Here is a 22,295-nt window from a genome sequence, read left to right on the forward strand (position 1 = left end):
CGAGCCCAGCGGCGCCGGGCCTCGGGGCCGCCTCGGTCCTGTTTGAGGAGTCCCGGGCGGGCCGGGGCCCACCCTCCCCGCCGGCGTCCCTGGATGCCGGGAGTCTTCCCCGGCCTGGGGCTCAGGGTGGTGCCATCTCGTGCGTGAGAGAACGAGGTACCTCAGGGCGTGAGTGCCTTTTTCATGAGGGCCTCGGGCTGATCGTCGTGCAGCCAAGCGTTAGTTTCCAATGGAAGAGCCGTGCTGGTTGGGTTTCAGCCTGCTCGGCTCCCTGATGCAGCAGCCTCTGCAGCCACAGGATTTATGTTACGCTTAAGCCTGCAGTGAGACTGCACGTGTTGAAACGTCCTCGGCCAGAGGATAAAGAAGCAGTTTGGCAAACGTGATGGAAAAACAGTTTTTTCAAAAGTGGTATTGCGGAGCTCCGAAATTGCTCTCTGTCAAGATGGCTGGGTTAACATGTTATTTATTGTGACCGCTTCTTAGCGGTTAACGTACAGCCTAGCAGTTCTAAAGCCAGCCAAATAAATATTTTCCTGAGTTCTGTACAAATATGCCATGAGACAATTGTCCTTATAGGGTTTACAAACAAATGGGGAATTGAGTTAAGAAGACTTTTATGGACTTCATAGGCTGCATTACCATTGTATAATAATTAAAAAAATGAGGTGGGGGATGTGGGCATAGATGATGTAAAGTCAGGGGCGGCATTCTTGTCATAGATGTAGTTTACTGCCAATAATTAGAGTGAAACATGCGTAGAAAGGTGCATTGCTTTAGCTACATTGCAACACAGGAAGTAATGAAATCCAGGGCTGTTACTTTATTGATTTGTTCCCTTTTGCACTCCATGTGTTGTTTTTCTTCTTTTCCAAAAATAACCGTGCAAGCCATGCAATATGATATTTGGTCATCAAGCTCTTTTCATCTCATTAGCCTCATTTCCATTTTTATCACTGTCTGGCATTGATTATTTATGACTCTGAAATGAGGTCTGAGTGTCCAAAAGGAAAGAAGATGGCCCTAGCTTTTTGGTCCGTCTGTAATTTTCACTGTGGAAAGTTTCATAAAGACCCATATTCATCAATAAAGCCCTTCAAGTTAAATTATTTCATTGGCTTACATTATTGAATCTCAGAAATCATTAGATGAGACACAAAAAGGACCACCCTGCTATATGATAGTTTAGTATAGAAAAATGGAATTCTAGAAAGACAAAAATGTATCAAGAAATGTCTTGGAACATGACAGGGGATAGAAGTTATTTTTTTCAAGTCTTCAAAAATAGTTGATTTTGTGAAAAAATAATACAAAATTCTCACTCTTGAGACCAAATACCAAATTTAAATGTTAGATAATTTGTCAGGGAAACAGTTACCGACCTGTAAGAAATGTGGTGCAATGTGCTATAATTCCGCTAGATGACAGCCAATTCAACAAATAACTCTATTAACTGACTGTTCAAAGGGAATCCTGTCTTTGGTTAGGTGGGGCTTACCGCTACCACCCCTTTTTCCCTGAAGTCAGTGCTGCTGTTCCTTACTGTTGTCTCCTACCTCCTTTTAAACGTTAGTGCTGCTTTCCCACTGCCCCCTTTTCCTCCAGCATCGTGGTATTTGACGCTCCTCGTGTAGGCAGAGGTTTATCAGGGTGGGCTTCATATTGTGCTGTGCATCATCTTTAATATTGTCGAGTTTTGCATAATTGAGAACTTTGTTCAAGAAACCATTCAAAGATGTTTAAGCCTTAGCTGTATATATTTCACTGGTTTGTGTTGGTTTTTTTCATTAGATATAGTCTAAGCATACTTATATGGTTAAAAATACTGGAGGAAACAGATACAAAGTAATTGCTAGGAAGAAGTTCTTCTTTCTCCATACATATGAAACCTCATGTTTTTAATGTTTTACTTATGCCATCTATATTTTGGCTATAATATTGATTTGGTTTCATTTTCATGCTCTCGATTGAATTTCAGCTGATTCTGTATCAGCTGGTATGGCATGTAGCAAGAGTCCAACAGTAAAATGAGATTTATTTTCATCTTTAATTTTCTGACTTGTCACTTGCAGGAAAAGAAAACTGTATCAAATTTATAAATGAAGATTTAATTAGAGCTCCAATGTCAAGATGCCTGTGTGATTCCTTAATGAATTACAATGCTTATTAGCCATTTTGCCAGATATTTACTTACAGTGTTGTTGTAAGCCAAAGAATATTCTGTATTTCATGCAAGAAATAACAAAAACTAGACCTTATAAAGTGTTACAAAGTAGATTTTAAAGCCAAAGCATTATTAGAGGCGTTTTTAGGCTAAGGTAAGTGAGAGAGAGATTTCAAGGGGAGAGGAATTAAATAAAAAGGATATACAGGAGAGGCTGTAGAAGGAATACATTTTTCTAACTTTTCTATTTGGGATTAATCACAGAATAAGACCAAGCTGCTTCAGGTACCCACAGGGTATAAACTTAGTCTGCCTGGGCAGGATTAAGTTCACCCATTTGCTATAATTGTAATGAAGAAATAAGGTGACTTCACTGCTCAGGAAAATGGGGCCACCCTGGAGGAGTGTTCTTGCTGGTGTTATGCTCATGCTGAGGCTTCTACCTGCAGATGCAAGAACACTTCTTTTCAAGCTAACATCCAGCATTTGAGCAAGGTTCACCGCACACAGGGCTAGCAACTTATCAATGTTCCCCCGTATCATAAGGCTTAAGAATTTTGTAGTCAGGATATTTTTTCCAAGTTTACTAAAAATTCTCATGTGTTTCTATTATGAAATATTTGTATTACACTATTTTAGTTCCTCTATTTGTATTTTGTAATTTGTATTTTTTCAGGGATGTATTTCTGAACTGCTTCCTTGAGCTGCCTTAGTTCTCAAGGTGTGTCAAGGTTTCAGTGGGTAGGCAAAGCATGTTTTGTTTGTTTTCCCCTTGGTATTTTAGTGTGTGTGTGTAGTGGTGGTAACCATTTCTTCTCAGGGATGGCAGAGAGAGGCAGTCTCCAAAGCACACAATGGTTTGGATTTCAGGGATTTTTTTGTTTGTCATGCTACCAGAAATTTTCTGAGGAGATTAAGTTCCTCATGGAAACCACATGAAAAGGGAAGTAGCAAATCTTACCATTCAAATTCAAAATCTTAGCCATATCTAATTGGAACTCCAGCAGATAAAGCCTGTGTGTGGCTCAGGGTGTTTCCATCCCAAGTAGCAGAGACTTGAAAACGAGGGGAAACAATGGAACTTACAAACAGAAATTGTTAAGCAGTTTAGGTATGCGGTGTGCTCTCATTTCCCCAAAGTAGCTGTCAGTGAGGTTGTACAGTCTAATCAAACAATCCATTCTGAATTACATGCATATTATAATGCCCTATTGTACATGATGTAATTTTAATTTTAATGATCGTTTAATGTTGGCATAGCTTTGTCCTTTCATGCTGAAGCACAGGCTCTGCCCACTTAAAACAGAAGGTCTGCTGCTTACAAGACTGTAAGCTTTAACTTTAGGAAAGAAGCATTAGGAAGTTAAATTTTGGGGGATGAAAAGAAGATAGCTGTGCCATTGAATAAATCCATAGGTACTCCTATGTTATTAGTATTATCTGTAATGTAGCTTTCATCTCTTCCCTTCTCCTTGAAGAGGATATGGTAGAACTGGAAAAGTTTTGGAGAAGGATGACGAGGACAGTGGATGGCAGAGAAGGGCTTTCATGCCAGTGACAGTAGGTAGGTTGGCTTCTTCAGCCTAGAAAAAGGATTATCAAATGAAGATACATTAGAAAAAACTTAGTGGCATAGAAAGGTTGTGATTATTCAGTGGCTCATCCAGTAAAAGAGCTAGGTGGCATCAAGGGGCCAGATTCAAAACAAACAAAAAGCACTGGTTACTCACGTCGCACTGAGATAAGATGAAAATCTCCATTCCCCTGGATTTTGCAGATACTGAAAGTTTTGCATGAGTTCAAGGGGAGAGCGGATGGGTTCGGGGAAGCATCACCACATTGTGACTGGTGGATTCTTCTGTCCCTCCCCAGGCATCGGTGTTGGCTGGAAGTATGCAGAGCTAGATCAGCTTTTGGTCTGACTAGATACTGCTGTTCTGATATTCCAACTACATTACATGATTTTTCTAACTAATTCAGTGTGAAACGCTAAGTCAGTTGACTTGTTTTCAGAGTAATTTTTATTTTTAAGATTTGTGTGCAAAAGGAGGTAGCATGAAGATGTAGATAAATATCCTGAGGTTTAGATTGGATATTAGGAAAAATTTCTTCACTGAAAGGGTTGTCAAGCGTTGGCACAGGCTGCCCAGAGAAGTGGTTGAGTCACCATCCCTGGAGGTATTTAAAAGACGTGTAGATGTGGCACATAGGGGCATGGTTTAATGGTGGACTTGGCAATGTTAGGTTAACGGTTGGACTCAATGATCTTAAAGGTCTTTTCCAACCTAAATGATTCTATGATTCTGATTTTATAAATGCAAGGGATTAAGATAAAGTTTAAAGGGGTTCATCAGTATATGTTCATGGAGTCTATCACTTGAAGTGTAGTTCCTTCAACAGAGACTTTTATAAATTTTTTGTCTTCTTAATTAGTCTAGTTGATGCATCTTCATACATGAAGCTGTGTCTCTTCACGTTCATAATGAAATTTTACTACTTTTTGCATCGGTCACTCTGGAAAGAGTCAGTGCAGCTAAGTGTCACCTATCTGGATTCTGCACTGACATGTGTATGAACATTGCTGTTTGCTAGAGAGATACTGAAGTAAAGATGCTGGCATTAGTCTTCGGAATCTGAGTTTGGACTTCTATTATTATTGCTGTCCTGAAGCTGTTTCACAAGACAGTTCTCAGCCTGATTTGACCCGGGTTCCAAAACAGACTTGTAATTCCCTTTCTCTGCAATTCTGTGTGTTGAATCAAGGCTGTAATATTATTTGCAGTTCTACAGTTTGAAAACATCCATATTTGTTGAACTATTCTGTAAATTTAGAAATCATGCCAACTTTCATTTCCATTTGTATTAGACTTTATTTATCAGATACTGCAAAAATACAAATTTTCCACTTTGCTTTTTGAACTTTATATATCCGATTTTGTATAAGCTGAATTTAAATTTAATTAGGTAGTAGGTAATTGAAGAATGCTAAACTTATTTTAATGTTCCATAATTGTACATATCTTTTGTTACAGTCTGTCCCCTTCCCTCTTAAAAAGGAGTGGAGACTAGCACTTATCACACTAGCTAAGGCTGTCTAATTGTTTTCCTGTCTCAGCTGTTTATAGTTGTGTCTTAACATAATATTATAAACTTTTAAGATTCAGAAGATTGTTTTTGTTCTCTCCCTGCCCAGCAAATTGGAGTCTTGGTGAGGACTCTTTTGTACTACCATACTGCGAGGAAGTGTATTTTTTGACTGGTGTCAACTGTACGTTTCACATATAAGTATTGACAAAATGCCTACACCCATGAAGCTCTCAGGTTTTGGCATTGTTCTGCTTAGAGTTTCTGCCACTGCTTTTCCCCCTGTCTAAATTCTTCTAATATGTTTAGAGGAACAAATAAAGTAGCAGCAGCAGCAGCCATAAACAGGAAATGCATATGCTAAAATATTCAGCAGTTCTTTATAGATGAAAAATTGCTCTCTATTTATAAATGTGTGTACATGTTTATGTACAGTATTTCAGAGTTTATTTCTTGGCCTCTATGATGTTTACAGTTGTTTCACAATGTTTTGACTCCTCCAGGAGGGATAATGAAATTGCTTTTTTTTTTTCCATAAGCAAATACAGCCGCTGAAATCTCTCTCTAAAAGTCAATGTTCCTGAAGGAATTCCAAACAGCACTGAAGAAAGTCATAAACTTGCCAGTTTAAATTTCACTACCTTTATAGACAAGTGACTTTTCAAAAGGTGGATACACCCAACACAATATTTTTATATCCATTTGCCCACCACAATTATAAAAAGAAATTAATTTTTCTTAACTGTCAGCTTTCTGGCTTTGGAATGCAAAATTGCTCTGGTTGTTTCATTGGAGAAATCTGGTATATACTATTGAAATACTCTGAAAATTTCTTCTCAGTTTTATTACAGTTTTAATTTTGATTGTCCTTGATTTATAACAAAAAGCTCTCTTTTAAAAGAGAAAGGTCTCCCATATGTTTTGTGAAAGGCTGAATGATGTCGAGACTGACTAATTTGAGGTGGATTCTGCATCTTTGGCAGCTGATACGGGTTTTATAATGATTTTTTCCTACAGCAGAATCCAATGTTCTCTGCATAATAGTTATTCTGCATAATAATTAATCTAGAAAGACCTGCTGGTGTCAGATGAACACTTGCAGAAGTTGGCAATCTTCCTCCCAAAATTTTGAACTAAAATACTGTGATACTGATTTGTCCATTCATTTAATCTACAGCCAACTTCAGGGAACTTGTGAAGGAATTCTTGAATTCCTCCACGTATGCTCCATCTCCACTTTCCGCGATGCTTTGCTCTACAAATACTCTATGGCTCCCCTATCTCACTATGTCATGGCAAGATTTCTGTGTGCCTCAGAAGTCCTTCTTCCCCTCTTCTCCCTCTGTAAGATGCTTATTGCCTCTCTTTAGTCATCCCACATCTCTTTATATCTTTCTCCTGAAATGTTTGTGTCTTGTTTCATGCTGCCTTCATGCAAAAGGTCAATATTTTAAAACTCTTCGAATATACAAAACTCTTAAGATACTGTTATGCCAGAAGATGTTTTTGGCAGCTATTAATTGGCATTTGATATAATGACAAGTACGGACCTGATGGACATTGCTGTCTTATCAGGTTACTGGGAGGATTGTATCCCCTTGTATTCCACCTCCCACTTCCCTCTTCCATCTCGGCATTTTCACACAACTCAGATAGTTCTGATGATTGACGCCTGGGAACATAATTCTCAAGTGCTGGACTGAGATAGTAAACACAAAGTGAAGTTACATGAAGTTATAGTAACTTGGTGACGTTAGGTCTCATCTTGCTCAGAAGTAATTAATAAATGTCCTTGATCTAGCTGTTCCTAATGCAAGAATCTTAGAGATTTCTATTCCTAAATGAGAGCTATGAAAGTGGGATTTTCTCAAATATAATTGTAGGAAAGTTATCTTTTCCAACAACCCTACTTGTTCCGACTTTCTTTTAATTCTCTCTCTGTGTATTTATTAAAAAACTGTGTTACCTAATTGGAAAAAGAGCTTTTTTCAGGATAAAGCTTATACCAAGCTACGATTATAAAATTTGGATTTTAGCCTCTTATAAAGCTCCTTCTTTTGGGGAAGAAAAAAGGGATTCCCACCCTGTACTGGGGATCAAAATACAGCTTGAATCCTGTGAGTTTTATTATTACTCTTGAATTAGTTCACTTGGATATTTTTCAGGGTCATATTATTTTAGCAGAGGTCACGGATACTAAAAATGTAATCTGGTACATAACTGAAATGTTAGTACTACACAGGAGCTCTGACATGAGGAGATCTCAAAAAAAAATTTTTTTCCAGTATTTTTCTACCTCCTATTCTCAGATTTTGTATCACGTTTTCTCATTTTGTATGGCTTCGGGCTTTATTTGTTGGTTTTGGTTTTGGTTTTTTTTAAGTATGGCCATGCAATGACTTACAGACATGAATAACTTTAATGATATTATGCAAGTTAGACCAGTTCTTGTCCTCAAGATCTCTATGTTCTGTGAAGGGGTTCCTTTTCTATGTAATTACGCGCTGCAAGGTCAAGGGACACTGCGAAGGGTGGGCTTATGTTGCCTGGAGAGAAGGGGAAACTCATTCTTGGATTAGTCTTATGGAAATGACAGAGAAAAGTTCATAGCAGTTATACCTATAGGAGTCCCATCCACTTGAGGATTTCCTTTATAAGGACCTGCCTGAAGGCAACGGCTGGACTCCCCAGTTTAATAGATTTTCAAAACTCAGCTGGTCAAAGCCCTAAGCAAGTCAATTTAGTTTTGAAGTTAGCCCTGCTTTGAGCAGGAGATTGGACTAGGTGACCCCAGAGGCCTTTTCCAGCCTAAACCTATTGTTCAATGCCTGTTCTTTAAGAAATACTGTTTTGCATGTTGTCTAACATTTATGTGATGGTAACATAGCCAACTATTAGAGGCTTTGAGCAGGATTGGACTAGGTGACCCCAGAGGCCTTTTCCAGCCTAAACCTATTGTTCAATGCCTGTTCTTTAAGAAATACTGTTTTGCATGTTGTCTAACATTTATGTGATGGTAACATAGCCAACTATTAGAGGATTTTAAAAATAGTCAAACAATGGTAGAGTGATGGTGAAGCTTCTTCCAAGGCTTTCATGAAGTTGTAACCGTAGACCCACCTAGTTTGCTCACATTGTGACTTTTGTTGTTTGAATGTGGGTCTCACATGTCGATGTTGTGTTCTTTACACTACACATTTATCTTGCACAGTCATGTATATCCCTGGATCTAATTAACTGTATTTTGGTATTTTTGTTACTTCCTAGAACTTCAAACAATGAGTCAGGCTGGTGAAGAAAGTTCCAGTTCCAGTGACACAGAATTGGAAATCGAGAAGGGGCAACCTATCTGTGCTCTAGCTCCAACAGTTTATAGCCAAGATGAGGGATCCACTGATGTAACAGCAAGTCCTGCATTTCAGTGTTTAGAGGAGGTACCATGTACCCCAGCTTTCTCTATCTATAACAGTGCATATTGTGTCGAAATCAATTAATCTGAAATGTGTATTTTGTTGTTAGTAATTGAAGGTTGTTACCATAGGCTATTTGTAGCTTCCCTATTTCTTCTCTGATTTTTTTCTAAGTGATACGAACATTTTGTGAAGCAGAAACATACATGGGGCATATTCTTGCCAGGAATGGTGTGCTTAATACTTAACAACATTATTTTTTTCAGTGATCATGGCCTTAAGGGGAATGAGAATAGAGAGGTCTTGTTTTTGTAGTATTCTAGAGGTAATTGCATCATGATTTTTAGAAAGGCTCAATAGCTGCAGGAAAAATCCAAGGTAAGTGGCTGCTGAGGCACTAATACTGATGATGATAGAAGAAACCTTTTGGAACTCAGTTTCTTTTGCAGAATTTTCTGTGTTAAGGAAACTTTTAGAATACTAGAAGTAATTTAGAATTTAAGATATCAAATACATATCAAATGGAATCCTTAGAAATGAAATGCCAGAAAAGATGTAAAGAGATCATCTAATCCAAAATTTACACTGGAGTAGATTCCCTGCAGATATTTGTCTGATTTGTTCTTTGAAACTTTAATTGATGGAGATAGTTCTTTGGGTATCCTTTTCCAGCATTTCATCATTGCTAGAGTTTTAAAAAAAGAAGTTTTCCCTAAATCCAGTTTAAATTTCTTTTGGAGTGAATAATGCAGCTTTCTTCTTGCCTTTCCCACAGTGACAATGGAGAGCAATCGATTTCTGCCCTCTTTATAATAAAAATGTACATATCTCTTATATCCTAAGCAGGCTTTGTTCATACTTCACGTTTTTCTTAAAGTTCTTACTTTAAGTTGCTTTACCTTGGGCTCTTTCCAGCTTGGATCTGTCAGATCAGTTTGCTAGCCAAGCTCTCTCTCTCTGCCTTGGACCTAAGGTCAGTAGAAAGGAAGGGGTGAGAATTTGTAGTGAAGAGGAAAATAGGACTGCCACTTTCCTATCCTGCTATTAGATCATACTGAACATAGCATGAAGCTGCACAGTCAATTTCTGTCTAATGTCTTGTGCATTCAAGTGAAGTATACGGGAGGGAGAGAGATTTTCACTTTTAGTTCAGTGCCAATATGTGGTGAGCCCACAGCTTCCAGTATTGTCGTAGCACAAAACCCCTTTCTTCTCAGTCCAAGGCAGCTGCAGAAGTGCAGGACAGCTCAACTCTCAAAGAGAGTTGACCTCTCACCTTACAAAAATCCTCCTGTCTACTGAAAGTATGGAAAATGCACCTTGGGGAGTGCTTTATTTTCCAGCTACTCCCATACTTTTTCTGTAGATTTTCAGTTGTGGTAGAATTTTTGACATGTCAACAAGAAGCATATGCCAGGTACAAGATATCTTTACCCCCCAGCCTTCCCCAGATAAAATAAGACTAAATGGTATAACATTCTAAAATATATTCTACATTTCTGCTTTGTTTTCCTTATTTTTAATCGTGGTGAAAACTTATTTTTCTAGACTTATTCTAGAAAACGATCCGATCATTTGGCTGATTTTTTTTTCTCCAAAAAATCTTTCCACATAGGTAATTCTGCATGTCAAATTTAAGGCCAACTTGTTTAACTCTGATAACATTGTAAACCATTAATGGGAAATATAGGGTAACCTTAGTATTAGAAGTAGTTCCCAACTCAGGAAAAAAACATGCAGTGGAAAACCGAAGTAAGCGATTTCCATAAGATTTCATAAATTAGGTCTTTCGGTCATTTTGTCAATTTTTAAAAGGGAATTATGACTCATTTATTCTTACCATAATTTTTAACAGTTCGTACTTGTGCTTTACGGGTCAATTTGGCTTTTCATCACTCATTCACATTTCTTCTCTTCCACTGACGTGTTTGTTTTCCTTTGTTGAACTTTATACATAATTCAGAGATAAATATATGACTTCCGTCACCATAGAGGTTGTTGCATTGATACTGGCTTCAGCTTCTTGGAATAGCTTTCAGAATTTTTCCACTGAAGCAGAATTGTATCATATTATCTCTGGTTTACTGGCTAGTCATTTATGCCTGCATAGCAGCAAATACTTATCAGAAGGGACACCTTTTGATATTATAAGATTTATTTGAGAACAGATACATCCCTTCTAGCAGTAAACCTTCCAGTCAAGCCACGCTTGTTTTTCTCATGTAAACAGCAGAGAGTCAAACATATAAATGGCAAGAAGACAAACATGCACACTCTCTCTCCTTCATTTTTAATAACACAGAGTAACGTTGTTTAGCCTTGTGGGTTAAGTAAAAATACTAAAAACTGGACAGAGGTTTGAACAAAAGCCACTCAGTCCATCATCACTTGCTTATTTTCACCAAGTTTTTTTATTTATTACCAAGTTGACATGAACCTAACTCAGTACTTCCACAGCTGTTGGTTAGAGGACTGTCATACATTCACAAAATGAACTTTCCACTTCTTTTAGCCTTTGTTGTTATGTCCTTGAAATATAGACCTTTGCTCTAACACTTCTAAATGAATTTCTTGACTTGTGAATCTTTCCTCATATACTGTTTTCTTCTAGTGTACGCCATTAGAAAGAAATCAGTCTGCATCATGTTAATAACTTTCATGGAAAACTACATGTTTGTAGTACCTGTGTGATGAAATAAATATATTACTTGGATAAATGCTACATTAAGATGCAATAAATTATGCTGTTTTCATTTTGAATTTAGTACATTATAGACCACGTATATGTAATTCGATTCTTAAAAGGCAGCAAAAAATGTATTGAATTTTATGTAATGTACATTGTCTAAATTTCAAGAGCTATTAATTTTATAAAATGAGTATTTTACTAGTAGATAGCCTCACCAAAATGGTCTGAATTCATACTCATCCTTTGCATGCAAATTTATGACTTTTTTGCAGCAGATGGTAATAGACTACATTTTACCTCTCCCTTTATCCTTATATCATCCTTGTTACAACACTACTATTACTGCTAAAGCAGCACAGGACATACTGAAATTGCCATTTGAATAGAAAAAGCAACAGAACATGACATGAGACTGGATTATATGCTCAAAATGACAAGATTAGGCAGAAAGAAAATAAAAAAGACCGATTAACAAATTGCCTCCTGCCCACTCTCATAATTTTTGTCTCCATAATTTTTTGCCCTTCCCTGCACTGTGTAGTAGTATTTTTTCCCTCTGGACACTCAAATTGTTCTTTCCTTTCCTCCACCTGATCCAGGCTTTCCCATTTTAATGGGAACATAAATAAATAAAACATCGGTTGCCATAATGATGCTGTTGATGTTTAGTTTGTAATCTATTATAGTCTTCAAATCCTTTTCTGTTGCTTAATTTTTGTTTTGTTACCTAAATTACAATTAATCCCAGGAACAAAAAAGACCTCTATTCTAGACTTCTTTCCAATTTGATAGTGAATTGTTGACAGTTAAGGTCCAGGAACAGTTTTCCATCCCCTTTATCTTTGTGAAATTTCGAAGATTTAATAAAGTTGATTAATGGCTCACAAAATCTACTGGTTCATCTTTTTGATTCAAGAGACTATCTAAAAACTAGTATTCTTCAGGTTCTTACAGTTAGAAGGAGAAATCAGTCATGGAGCCTAGTATCTTTTAATTCTGTTTAGTTAATTCTGTTTATTTATAAATTAGGTACAAGCTCTTCTTTTTCTGGGAAAAAAAAAGATAAATGAAATGGTGGGAGGGTAGCTTCTCCCAGTTTGATGTCTTTTTCAGTTAGTATTATATTAGCAGTTCTTGTTAGGCTTTACTCAAGAGTGATGTCTCTGAGCTTCACTATGCTGTGCTTTTTCTTTCTCTTCCTTTTGTTGGTATGTTCTTGGGTTAGAAATATAGTGGTTAGTTCACTCAAATGTATACATCGATTTTTAAAACAAGACCAGAAAAAAGGATTCTTTTAAAAAATACCATTTAAAACAATTTAAAACAATACCAGAAAAAGGATTCTGCAACATTTATCTTGCATGTCTTTGTAGTGGATGCTATGAGGGAGCTATTCATTCTGTAAAATAGTGTACTTGTGAATGAAAAGTGCCCTACTATTTACCAGATTCAGTGAGTGGGTACCTTGTTTGGAAGGTATCACAATAATCCCTTTCTGCTAGTGAACGTCATCCATTTATGTGCTAAATGTAAACCTGCAGAAGAAAAAACTCCTTTGGGAGATATCTCTGATTGGTCTAATGGAGACTGTTGCACTCTGTATCCTATAAAGATAAAAGGCACTGTGCCCCCTATGTGATACCAGCGCCAAATCTTTCATTTGCGCTGCTTTTTTTGGATGGAATTTGTCACTATCATGCTACATTTCTTTTTGCTGGTGCCCAAGCATCCTATTGCCACCATCCATCAGGAAGCAGAAGGAACCTTTCATGAATATTTTTCATGACTATTTTGAAACTTGGGAGTCTTTCTGAGATTAATGAACTTCTTACCCCTGACTGCCAAAAGTGGTTGAACTGCTAATAAAGATGTTAACCGAAATCCTGATTCTACTGGAAACACAGAGCAAAATCTTCATGTTTACCAAAAAATGAACAGTATAGTGACAGACTTCTTGAGTAAATTTTGCTTCTGCTGATCTGACGCTGATTCATGTGGATCTGCTAGCTGGAAGAGCTTTAAAGTCATGGAATGATGCATATGTTCAGTGTTCGAATGTGGTTTAAGGGGGGAAAGGTACTTTTCATTTTTCTCTTTTTTCTCATCTGTGCTGCAGGAAAGAAGAGAAAGTCACATAAAGGTTGGCTACAGCTTTCAAATACAAATACTGAGAATCAGTATTTCATGTATTTCTTCAATGGCAGTCCAACATCCAACAATGCCACTCTAGAAAATATAGCCTTTTCCAATGTCTTTTGCTAACAAGCTGGTTTTTAATTCTCTCCTAACTTAGGTTAAATGGTAGGTGTAAACAACTTTCCTTTTAAAAAAAAATAGTTGATACATCTTTAAATGAAAAATTTCCTAGAAAAGCTAGCTTGGTAGACCAAGATATAAATTTTATTGTTTTTATATGAGCACCAATTTAATTTCTGTTCACCTACACATACTGTAGTGTGCTTTCTACTCTTATAAAGTATGATCATCAGTATATTTTTGCATGGTAACCATAGCAGTGGATAATTTGTTTCAGTACTCTCCAAACATGTATGTGCTCTATCAAATATGTAAAAATCTTAACACAGCTGTTGAATGCAAGCAACACTTTCAAACTTAAGCTGATACTGGCACACTCCGCTTTACATGCTTCAAAGGCTCCTGGCACAACAAAAAAGCTCTATAAATATGTTGGCACAGACAGCAAAGACAGATGTTGCCTCCACCTCCGCCCATAGGAATCTGACTGCTAATTAAATAAACCTTTTTTAACTTTGTTGATATGGTCACTTGGGGAGTCAGCTAGAGATGATAATGTGTCTGTAAGCTAGAGTCTGGGGTTTTTTTGCAACAGCTTTCATCAAGCAAGCAATAGTTTGCATAGTGGACGTTAAACCGATCAGTCATTGCGATAGGTAAGTTGATTGTTCCAATTGGTGGTAACTCCTATAAAAAGCTGTAGTGGAGCGAGGTGAATTTACAGATGCCTTTAAACAGCAGGAGTGGGAACAGAGCCAGTGTAATATGCTCTTTCTATTGAGAAATTCTTTTTACCGCTTGCAGGTGACGTTGTGAGGAAACAAGGCCAAGAAGCTGTTGCATGTGTTCATATTATCACAAAGCAGGTGGTATTTCTGTTCATTTCTGAAAAGCACATTTGAAAGCATTTATGATGTGGTGTTTCTTCTGTGCTGTTATAAAGTCAAGTGCAGATTTCATGCCGCACAGAGGAAACACAGCTCCCTAAAGCTGCAAGACTAGGAGAAGGAATAATCTTAACTGCAGCATCTTCTTGCGTTTTGGCCTTTTCTCAACAATTTCTGAGACTTGTGAGACTTAAAAAGACAAGCATATTGCTGTCTTATGTTCCAAAGCTGTCTCCCTCTTCCCCTTTTGTCACCCAAAATATGTATTTGAGATCTGATATTCCAAAACAGGGTGATCTTGTATTAAAATTGTGAGTCTCCGTGGCCTTGGCTCATGATGTTTATGTCAGCACAACCGTGTGGTGACGAAGCCAGAGTAATGTTAACCAAACATACATTCAATAAAAATGTCCAGTGGCGGAGAATCATCTATTACACAGATTAGGTTACTTTAAATGTTAAAAAGGTGATTTCTGGTTTCCTTATTCGGAAAACCTGTGTCCAAATACTCCTTAATGAACAGAGCCTTAAAGATTTGCATGAGAAAGAATCCTTATCTTTGGGTTTAGCATATAGAGGTTGAGCTGCAGAGGTAAGCAGAGGGGCTTTTATATTCTGACCGAAGAAAGAAATGAGAATTTCTGTTTCTCAAAGTGGATCCTACTTCTCCATAAAAATCATTGACTCCAAGTAATTGCTTAAAAATAAGTGCGTAAAACATACTTACTATTTTCTACTGTGTAATTCTAAATGTTGGCGTACTATTTCAGTAGAAGTGTAATATTAACTAGACTTACAGTTTGTCTTGATTATATGAACATAATTAGATAATTGGGGATATTTTTTCCAGTTATTATTTTCCAAACAGATTCTTTTTTTACTGAGATCAGAAAAATTGATGAACAAGGACTTAAAAAATAATATTAATTCATATCCTGTTCTCATGAGTTGTGTGAGGGTTGGATTTGACATGTCATCTTAAAACATTGTTTTCTGGTTTTGGTTACCGTTGAGGGTGATGGCCAAATTCACTTCTGGCAGAAGTATTATAACTCCATAAAAGTTTCATTAAAGCTGTGAATGAAAGAGATCAGTTTAGTAAGTAAGCAGAATGTTTGCATTTAGCAGGGCCTGTGGATGGTATTGCTCAGCCATTTTTCTTTGAAACTTATGTCAATGTCTTCAGGCCCATATATACCTTATTATTTTTCTCATATCTCCTGCAAAAAAGAACACAGAACACATTTATAAAAATGTATTTCAAATCTCTTTATTGGTAGGCCAGTATTTAGTTCTTATCTCATCTTTTTTCTCTATGAAAACTTAAAGTCACATCCTTCCTGTTTTGATTTTTCTATGACATGTAAGTCATAGAAGCTAAGTAAATTTGGCAGGGTTTTTTTTTTGTTTGATTTTGGTTTAGGTTATAAACACAGTGTCCTAGGTATGGATGGAGAACCATCTTAATTTCCTTTGAAAATAATCACACAAATGCAAGTTTATTTTCCACCAAATTGTCAAATTACCTGTTGTTCGCAACTCACTCTCTGAGTTTGACTGCAGTGTTTCCCAAAAAACACCATTAAGGAAACAGATATTTGCATTAAAAAGGGAAGAAAAAAAATTAAAAATGACTGCTTTCAGACCTTCTTTTCATTTCTTCTGGGTTTTTTTTTCTGATTTTTTTTGTTTAAGCAGTGCATAGAAAGCCAAGACATTACAGTCTGCTTGGCTGATCACATTGAACAGATGGGTTTATGCCTTTATTTTTTGGAAACAACCCATAGGAATTTTGCTAGCAAACCCACTGTTAGTAATCTTCACTAAAATTCACAATTTAAATATTAGCAAGATCAAAACCACAAGTGTTTTCATATGATAATCAATGTTACATAGATGTTTTCCGTAAATTGAAAGACATGTTTTGCATTATTAAGCCTTAAGCAGAGACCAAGTGCTTTTGTTTGTATAAAAAATTGTATGCTTTAATTTGGGGTATTATTTCTATTCACATGCTTTGATGAAACTTGCATGTGGTGTGGAAGGTTGTGTGTAATACAAAAATCAGATGAGTTTGCTTCTTCTCTTTCATGTTAAAGATACAGGTTGTGTAAACTCTTGATTGAGCAATTACTTTTTTCTCTTCCAAAATATGAATAGTTTCAAAAAGATGTCTGAGATTTCAGCCTTTGGTATTTGGCAGCTGAAGTGTCATAAAATGGATCTCTTAAGAACTATCGTTACTAGCAGTTACTCTTCTGGCATGTCACACAGTCGTCTTTGTTGGTCATCTGTGTTTTCTTATTGTTTCTTTTTTTACAGAAAATCAATAAAACAATTTATGAGAATTTTTTTATATTCCCCATAAACATTTATGACAGTAGTGCAGCTTTAACAGTATGACTTAATTTTATTACACCAAGGAAAAACAAAAATAATGCTTGCAACAAGTAGATGGAGTTACACTTTGTAAAACTAGAACACTTTGATGGAGATTCAGCTACAACAGTTCCAGGCAGGTAATATTCAGATTTGTGTAACAACATTACACTTCCTTTTTCTTTTTTTTTTTTTTTTTTTAAGACATCAGACAAGGCTTTGGTAGGTGATACGAGTCACACTCGCTTATTCTATTAAAATTTCTGTGGTTTATGAAGTTTCCTTTAAACAGCATAAAAAAAGGACAGTTTCTCTTCTAACGACTTAGCAGGAAAAAGACATTTTCAAGTAGAAGCTTGTAGATACTATAAGTCATACTTAGCTAGTTACCAGATAATGAATAGGAGCAAATTGTGCATTTCATGCAAAATGATTAAATATAATCATATGCAATTAGATATTTGCTCTTCTAACCAATACTTCATAAGTTGCTTTTTTTTTTGTTTAGACAATCTTTTTTTATCCTAAAATAAATATTCTATAGCTCCAAAACATGTTCTCAAGCAAAGATTATACATCTTGCAACTAAAATTTTCCAGTACTCTTTAAAATTGAAATATAATAAACCAAATTACACTTCACACTGAAATATCCTTCAAAGTATTTACGTCCTTAAAATATATATATTAATATTTTACAATTTAGCAACTGCCACTGTTGCTCATTTGCATAACTTGTAACCATAATAGTTCTTGTTACCATCTCAAAAAGCAGTAAAAGTCATATTTGTAAAGTATTAGGTCAGGTGTATACTTTTTTTTTTTTGTATGTCTCTTTTAACCAAAAAGCCTATGCCAGCAAAGACCACACTTTAACTGGTAAAGAAATATGGTCTTAGTATAGTTTATCTGCATCTTAAGATTGGCATAAGCAATATAGCAAAATAGCCTCTTGCTAAGAAAAATTGCATCTCCGCTCAGAATGTTAGTCACTGTAATTAGAGAGACATGTCCTTTCTAGGGTAGGCACTAGATATGGGTAGTCAAATTTGTGCTCACTGTCTGCAACATGAGCTTTAATAATAGTATCTCTAATTTGCACTTCCTGAAGTATTTGAAAATTTGATTGTTTCATTTGTTATATTTTAGAAGAAAAAGGTCTTTCACATAGTCTCTTTTCTGTTTATAATTGCCAGTGGGTTCATGTTTCTGTGGCTACAAAAGGGGTACTCAGAAAATGGGGAGAAGACAATCTTTTCGTATCTTACAAAATATTTATCATCTTTCTTATAATTTTAAGGTCTAATGGTACCTAGAGTGAGAAGTACTTAAATGAGAGCTTGAGTCGCTACAAGAGTTGTGTTGTAACATTTGGCTTACCTAAAAGATTCAGGAGAAAGCAAAATGGCGCTGGAAACTTTTTGTGTGTATTTAGATGCATTAATGCAAAGACATGGATTCTTCTTGATGTGTCTTCTTCCTACCTGTCTACCTGCCTATATAAATGTGCAATAAGCTACATAACGGCTCCTTTCTCCCACAAATGACAAAGAGGACCTTGAGCTTGAAAGGAGGAACCAAAATGACCAAGAAATGTTGTCTTTCATTACATGCTCTCTATGTTATTTCCACTTGCTTTTCTTCAATTCTTTCACCAACTTCTTTGAATAATCTTTGATAAAGTGGATAAGATTTGAGGAACCATCTTCATTTTCTAAGTTTTCTTCAAGGGTTTTTTGTGTCTTTGGGCAAACCATGTGGCCCTCTGTTTCCCAGTCCTTTAAAAATAGTAATTTGTAGTACTTTTCCTAATTTATGTTGATATTGCCATGGTATACCTTTGAAGTTGTGAAGGATAGATGATACAAAAAGTCAGGCTGTTTCAGAGAGACTAATTTTCATTCTAAGTGTTGACACATTTATATGTTATCAGTTATACCTCTGAGTTATTTTCAGGTTAAAATGTAGGTGTTCATTCAGACACAACTTGTGGAAGACCATTTAAAGTTTTAAATCATAAAATCTGGTATATCACAGTCAGTAAAAGCACCAAAAGCAATGTTTAGAATATTTACATAACAATACCAAGACTTAACCTGTGCTAAGTTTTAGCAATAACTATTCAGAAACACTCATGCTGTTTTTAATACATTATACGGGTCAAACCATCTCTAAAAATTTATGTGGAAGTATGCTGTTTTATCTAGAACTATTTTATGCCAAACATAACTGAATACTTGAATTCTGAGTATAATACTGAGTAAGTATGATTTTGAGTGCAGTCCAATGCAAACTAGTTAAGAGAAAGGTATAGAATTACTGCACAAAACTTTTTGGTCTGATCATGATTTTTACTGATTTAAAGGCTTGCCTATATCCACTGGGAATATCATCAGAAATACCATGCCATGTACCCCAGAAAATGCCATTGCGAACACCTTTGTATTTCTTGTGGTAGTACTTGCCATTGAGGTTGGCAGACAAGCATGCATCAAACCACCAGCCAGAGCTGTAGTATGCTCCACAGTTTCCTGAAGGATACCTATCGTTGTCCTTGTCTGGAGTTGTAAAGAACTTCTGATCGTGGTTGTAATGCTTGCTGTAGTGAAGGGCATCTCCTGCTGTGCCACTATAGCCATGAACACTGAGACGGTACTTAAGATATTCGTTGGCCACGTAGAAGTGTTCGTATTTCGCGTACTCTCTGATACCGTTGAAATCTTCAAGTTCAATTCGCAGTTGCATTTCCTGGCTCTTTGTCAGAAGGTGAATTTTGTCATTCCCCAGCCAAAACTCCCTGCTGAGGTTTCCAAAGCCATTTTTGTAGTCATTCCAGGTTCTGTTAAAGTTAGTGCTACCATCCTGACGCCGTTGCAGCACTGTCCAGCCACCTCCATGTGTTTGCATGTCACAGTAAACTTCAAAGCTATCATTTCTGGGGTCAGGGCTAATCCTGTAGATTCCGTTACTTCTTCTGCCTGCTGTGTAATGATCAGCACAGTCTCTCTGCATTATTTGTATAACTGGTGGAAGAACAGATGGTGTTAGAATAAACATAATTTCAATTTTAAAATAAACAAAATTTTCACCCAGACTGATGTGGCATACAGAACTTGGATCGGAGAGACTTCTACACAGGAAATAGCGTTACAGCAATTTCAGTTCTAGGGAGAAACTGGTTTTTTCCATCAGGTTTACTCTATAATAGATGCCACCTAGGATCCCTGCATCAGATAGCTGTCCAAAAAAACCCATTTAAATGACTTTTTGTAGCAAAACTGCCTAATATGGGGGCATTTTGATTGTCTGCTTTCCCTTTTCTCCTTTTCTCTACCCTTCTCTTTATCCTTTCATTACGTCCTGTAAATTCAGCCTGATTTCCTCAGTCCATATTTCTAATGCTTCATGTTTACACGCTTGCTGCTTTTTGTATTTAAATGTATACCATCACACCCGCTCTATAATTTCAATCTTCATCTGGCAGTATGTCAGAGAAAAAGCTTTGTCCATATGGGAATGACTTTAACCTGGCTATTGTTCAGTTGATGTCATTTGATACAGAACATAACATCATTAGGAATGTTTCATGTGTTAATGTTGACTGTACTTTAGGAAGCAGGAAAAAAAGTAATAAAATTGTCTCCTCTATTGTAGTAACACTGTGATTCCTAGAAAGGTGAAGCTAGAAAAGTGACGGTGCTTTCCTGTGTACGTGGCATTGCTGGCTTTACAATAGGGAAAAGTTTTAGCATCTACCATTAACGCAGCTTTTTCCCCACAATGGGTGATGTATTTTATTCAGAAGAAAAATACCCCCAGGTTTTTCCTGCAGAGTGAAAATGCATTTTTGATCCACAATGTCATCCAGTAATGACATTGTGTTCAACAGCGTGGTATTATAATTCCATGTACTTAAGTAAGTGATAGAGATCTCTCAGAAGTTCTGAGTTAAGAGTCAAAACTGTAATGTTCATTCCTATTGCAGATTTGAATTTATGGGCATGTTCATTTGCAGGCTTGAATTGCCTATTTTTCCTAGAAAAATTTAAACAATTAAACTACTTCTTGAAAGGGAGGAATGTTCTCAGGCTGCAGCAGGGGTTAAGACTCAGGGCTCCTTGTTTGCCAGTACAGAAAACTGGACATCTATGAAAGCACAAAGTATAGGAAGTATATAAAGGAAGTCTTAAAGGCGCAGGAGCAGGCTGTCCCCATATGCCGTAAGAAGAACGGGCGGGAAAGACGGCCGGCCTGGCTGAACAGGGAGCTCTTGCTGGGACTCAGGAAAAAAAGGAGAGTTTACCGCTTGTGGAAGAAGGGGCAGGCGACTCAAGAAGAGCACAGGGATCTCGTTAGGTCATGCAGAGAGGAAATGAGAAAGGCAAAAGCCCAGCTAGAATGCAATCTGGCCACTGTTGTTAGAGACAACAAAAAATGTTTTTACAAATATATGAGTGACAAAAAGAGAGCCAAGGAGAATCTCCATTCTTTATTGGATGCGGGGGGGAACATTGTCACCGAGGATGAGGAAAAGGCTGAGGTACTTAATGCTTGCTTTGCCTCAGGGGAAGATTCTGGAGCGGTTCATCTTGAGGGCGCTCACAAGGCATGTGCGGGACAACCAGGGGATCAGGCCCAGCCAGCACGGGTTCATGAGAGGCAGGTCCTGCTTGACCAACCTGATCTCCTTCTATGACCAGGTGACCCGCCTAGTGGATGAGGGAAAGGCTGTGGATGTGGTCTACCTGGACTTCAGTAAGGCCTTTGACACCGTCTCCCACAGCATTCTCCTAGAGAAGCTGGTGGCTCACGGCTTAGACAGGTGGACTCTGCGCTGGGTCAAAAACTGGCTGGACGGCCGGGCCCAGAGAGTTGTGGTGAATGGAGTTACATCCAGCTGGAGGCCTGAGTCACGAGCGGTGTTCCCCAGGGCTCAGTTTTGGGGCCGGTCTTGTTCAATATCTTTACCAATGATTTGGATGAGGGGATCAAGTGCAGACGACACCAAGTTGGGCGGGAGTGTTGATCTGCTCGAGGGTAGGAAGGCTCTGCAGAGGGACCTGGACAGGCTGGATCGATGGGCCCAGGCCAACTGTATGAGGTTCAACAAGGCCAAGTGCCGGGTCCTGCACTTCAGCCACAACAACCCCATGCAGCGCTACAGGCTTGGGGAAGACTGGCTGGAAAGCTGCCCAGCTGAGAAGGACCTGGGGGTGTTGTTTGCCAGCCGGCTGAACATGAGCCGGCAGTGTGCCCAGACGGCCAAGAAGGCCAATGGCATCCTGGCCTGGATCAGAAATAGTGTGGCCAGCAGGAGCAGGGAAGGGATCGTGCCCCTGTACTCGGCACTGGTGAGGCCGCACCTCGAATACTGTGTTCAGCTTTGGGCCCCTCACTACAAGAAGGACGTTGAAGTGCTGGAGCGTG

At 37.6% G+C, this 22,295-nt stretch overlaps 2 protein-coding genes across 2 annotated transcripts in view; one reads left to right on the forward strand and one right to left on the reverse strand.

Annotated features, from left to right (window-relative positions):
- The window catches only part of CCDC146 (coiled-coil domain containing 146), an 86,567-nt gene that overhangs the window by 1,201 nt on the left and 63,071 nt on the right, over positions 1–22,295 (forward strand). Inside the window, exons 2-3 of the mRNA XM_019474579.1 lie at positions 3,643–3,728; positions 8,516–8,682. Coding sequence (XP_019330124.1) covers positions 3,643–3,728; positions 8,516–8,682 — 253 coding nt within the window. The remainder of the gene's footprint in view (positions 1–3,642; positions 3,729–8,515; positions 8,683–22,295) is intronic.
- The window catches only part of FGL2 (fibrinogen like 2), an 8,162-nt gene continuing 2,757 nt past the window's right edge, over positions 16,891–22,295 (reverse strand). Inside the window, exon 2 of the mRNA XM_009289067.2 lies at positions 16,891–19,891. Within this exon, the coding sequence (XP_009287342.1) occupies positions 19,185–19,891 (707 nt within the window). The 3' untranslated portion in view covers positions 16,891–19,184. The remainder of the gene's footprint in view (positions 19,892–22,295) is intronic.

The sequence above is a fragment of the Aptenodytes forsteri genome, unplaced genomic scaffold, assembly GCF_000699145.1.
Source record: "Aptenodytes forsteri isolate BGI_AS27 unplaced genomic scaffold, ASM69914v1 Scaffold137, whole genome shotgun sequence".
NCBI lineage: Eukaryota > Metazoa > Chordata > Aves > Sphenisciformes > Spheniscidae > Aptenodytes > Aptenodytes forsteri.